This window comes from Colobus angolensis, unplaced genomic scaffold (genome assembly GCF_000951035.1).
Source record: "Colobus angolensis palliatus isolate OR3802 unplaced genomic scaffold, Cang.pa_1.0 Scaffold15, whole genome shotgun sequence".
Lineage (NCBI taxonomy): Eukaryota > Metazoa > Chordata > Mammalia > Primates > Cercopithecidae > Colobus > Colobus angolensis.
Genome location: NW_012114599.1, coordinates 5,390,608 through 5,392,609, shown reverse-complemented (window position 1 = coordinate 5,392,609; position 2,002 = coordinate 5,390,608). Strand labels below are relative to the sequence as shown.

Genomic DNA, 2,002 nt, shown 5'->3' with positions numbered 1-2,002 from the left:
AGACGGAGTCTTACTCTGTCGCCAGGCTGGAGAGCAGTGGCACAATCTCAGCTTACTGCAACCTCCACCTCCCACATTCAAGCGATTCTCCTGCCTTAGCCTCCCAAGTAGCTGGAACTACAGGCACCTGCCACCACGCCCAGCTAATTTTTGTATTTTTAGTAGAGATGGGGTTTCGCCACGCTGGCAAGGATGGTCTCGATTTCTTGACCTCATGATCCACTCGCCTCGGCCTCCCAAAGTGCTGGGATTACAGGCATAAGCCACCGCGCCTGGCCAGAACCCATTTTTAATAACCTATTTATATTATTTTATCCTTGAAAATATGTAATACAAGTGTCTGTATTTATACATATCAGCACCCTTTACAGTTCAAGAATGTGAATTTCTAGGGTGTACCCTGTTCTTTGTAAATAATATGTCAGCACTTTTCTTCTTTCTTTTTTAGAAACAGGGTCTCCCTCTCTCTGTTGCCCAGGCTGGAGTGCAGTGGTTCCATCATAGCTCACTGCAGCCCCTACCTCCTGGGTTTACGCGATCCTCCCACATCAGCCTCCTGAGCAGCTGGGATTACAGAGGTGAGACACCATGTCTAGCTATGTCAGCATTTTCTCTATATGGACTTGAAATAACAGCTGATCTCCAAACTTAACAACGTTATTTCTCGGTGTATACACTTCAGTAATGTTTACTTGTAATTCTATAAGTAAACTCAGCTGAAAAAGTAGCAAACGAATCTTTAAAAACATAACCAGAGGTTTGTCTGGTGTGCTTTGTTCACTGTTGAGCCCATTCCTACAGTTTTTTATTTTAATCCTCAGTAAAATTACTGGGTGCTCTGTAGCAGTGTTGCTCACCATTCATCTGCCCAGCATTCTCTCGATGTGATCAGGTAACTCCCACCCCTCGTGTGGAGGGGTCTTTTAACTCTGGGTCTTCCAGGAACAGAAGCATTCTTACCCAGTTCTGCATGATAACCTTGCTTCATCTAAACCCACAACTCTTTTTTTCTGTTACTTACAGTCAGTAATCCTTCAAACCTTTTACTTTTGCCTAATCCTTTATCAAATGTAAACATATTTTTAAGATGACCTATTTTTTTCTGTGCCTAGAACAAGGAAAAAAATAGTCACACGAGTCTCCCATAGGTTTATGAATGATTATTATTTAATTCTTGGGCCAGCTCAGTCACAATTTCCAAATACCACATGTCCCTGCAAGTTGTAACAGGAAGGGACTATGAACCACTTCCATTGCATTCAAGGCCTGCATGGATCCAAGAGGCACAAATAGAGTCTCAATGGTTAAAAGACCTGAGATGTCCTATCAAGAAAGAAATACATGGCACTCTCATTTCAGACATTCATAGCAGTCATGCACAGTCAGCAGCTTCACTTCCATTTTCCCAGCCATGGTTTTCACTACCTGCTAATGAGATGATCCCTTATTTTGAAAACAACTATTCCTAGGATGACAAGAGCTGGAATAAATGAATACAAAATCAGAAAGTTCATTGTGAATCTAGATGTTGCACCTGGGCTGGTTTCCTCAATGAATTGAATTCCTTGAGTGAAGGCACACATTGGATTAGTTGTCACAGAAACATTTGAGCTGCCTGTCAAGGAAAAGATTGGCGGTGTCAGGTGTGGTTGATCTCAGGTAATTTAATCAACAAGTATTTACCAAATGCTTGCTAAGTACCCTTATTAATGAAAAGTACAGGACACTTTAGCAAGCACAGAGTTTACAATTTGAAGAAGCAAGAGTGAGCAGTTCTGGCCTTTGGCCTCATTTGAAGATGGACATGCTTTTGTTTCTATTTTGAGTATAGATTAATTACCATATTTGTGATAAAAATCATGGTCCCTTAGCACAGGCTATCCTAAAGTTACTGACATTATCACTTAAAATTATTTAAAACACTACTAAATTCAGCCATATTATTTGGTTGTCTTTGGAGTGGCCCTGAGATTTTTTTGGTGGGTTTTTTTTTTTTTTTTTT

The 2,002-nt window shown here is 40.7% G+C and overlaps 1 protein-coding gene across 1 annotated transcript in view; it reads right to left on the bottom strand.

Annotated features, from left to right (window-relative positions):
- Positions 1-706: 706 nt before the first annotated feature.
- ABCG5 (ATP-binding cassette, sub-family G (WHITE), member 5) overlaps positions 707-2,002 on the bottom strand; it is a 26,066-nt gene continuing 24,770 nt past the window's right edge. The window contains exon 13 of the mRNA XM_011935901.1: positions 707-1,615. Within this exon, the coding sequence (XP_011791291.1) occupies positions 1,422-1,615 (194 nt within the window). The 3' untranslated portion in view covers positions 707-1,421. The remainder of the gene's footprint in view (positions 1,616-2,002) is intronic.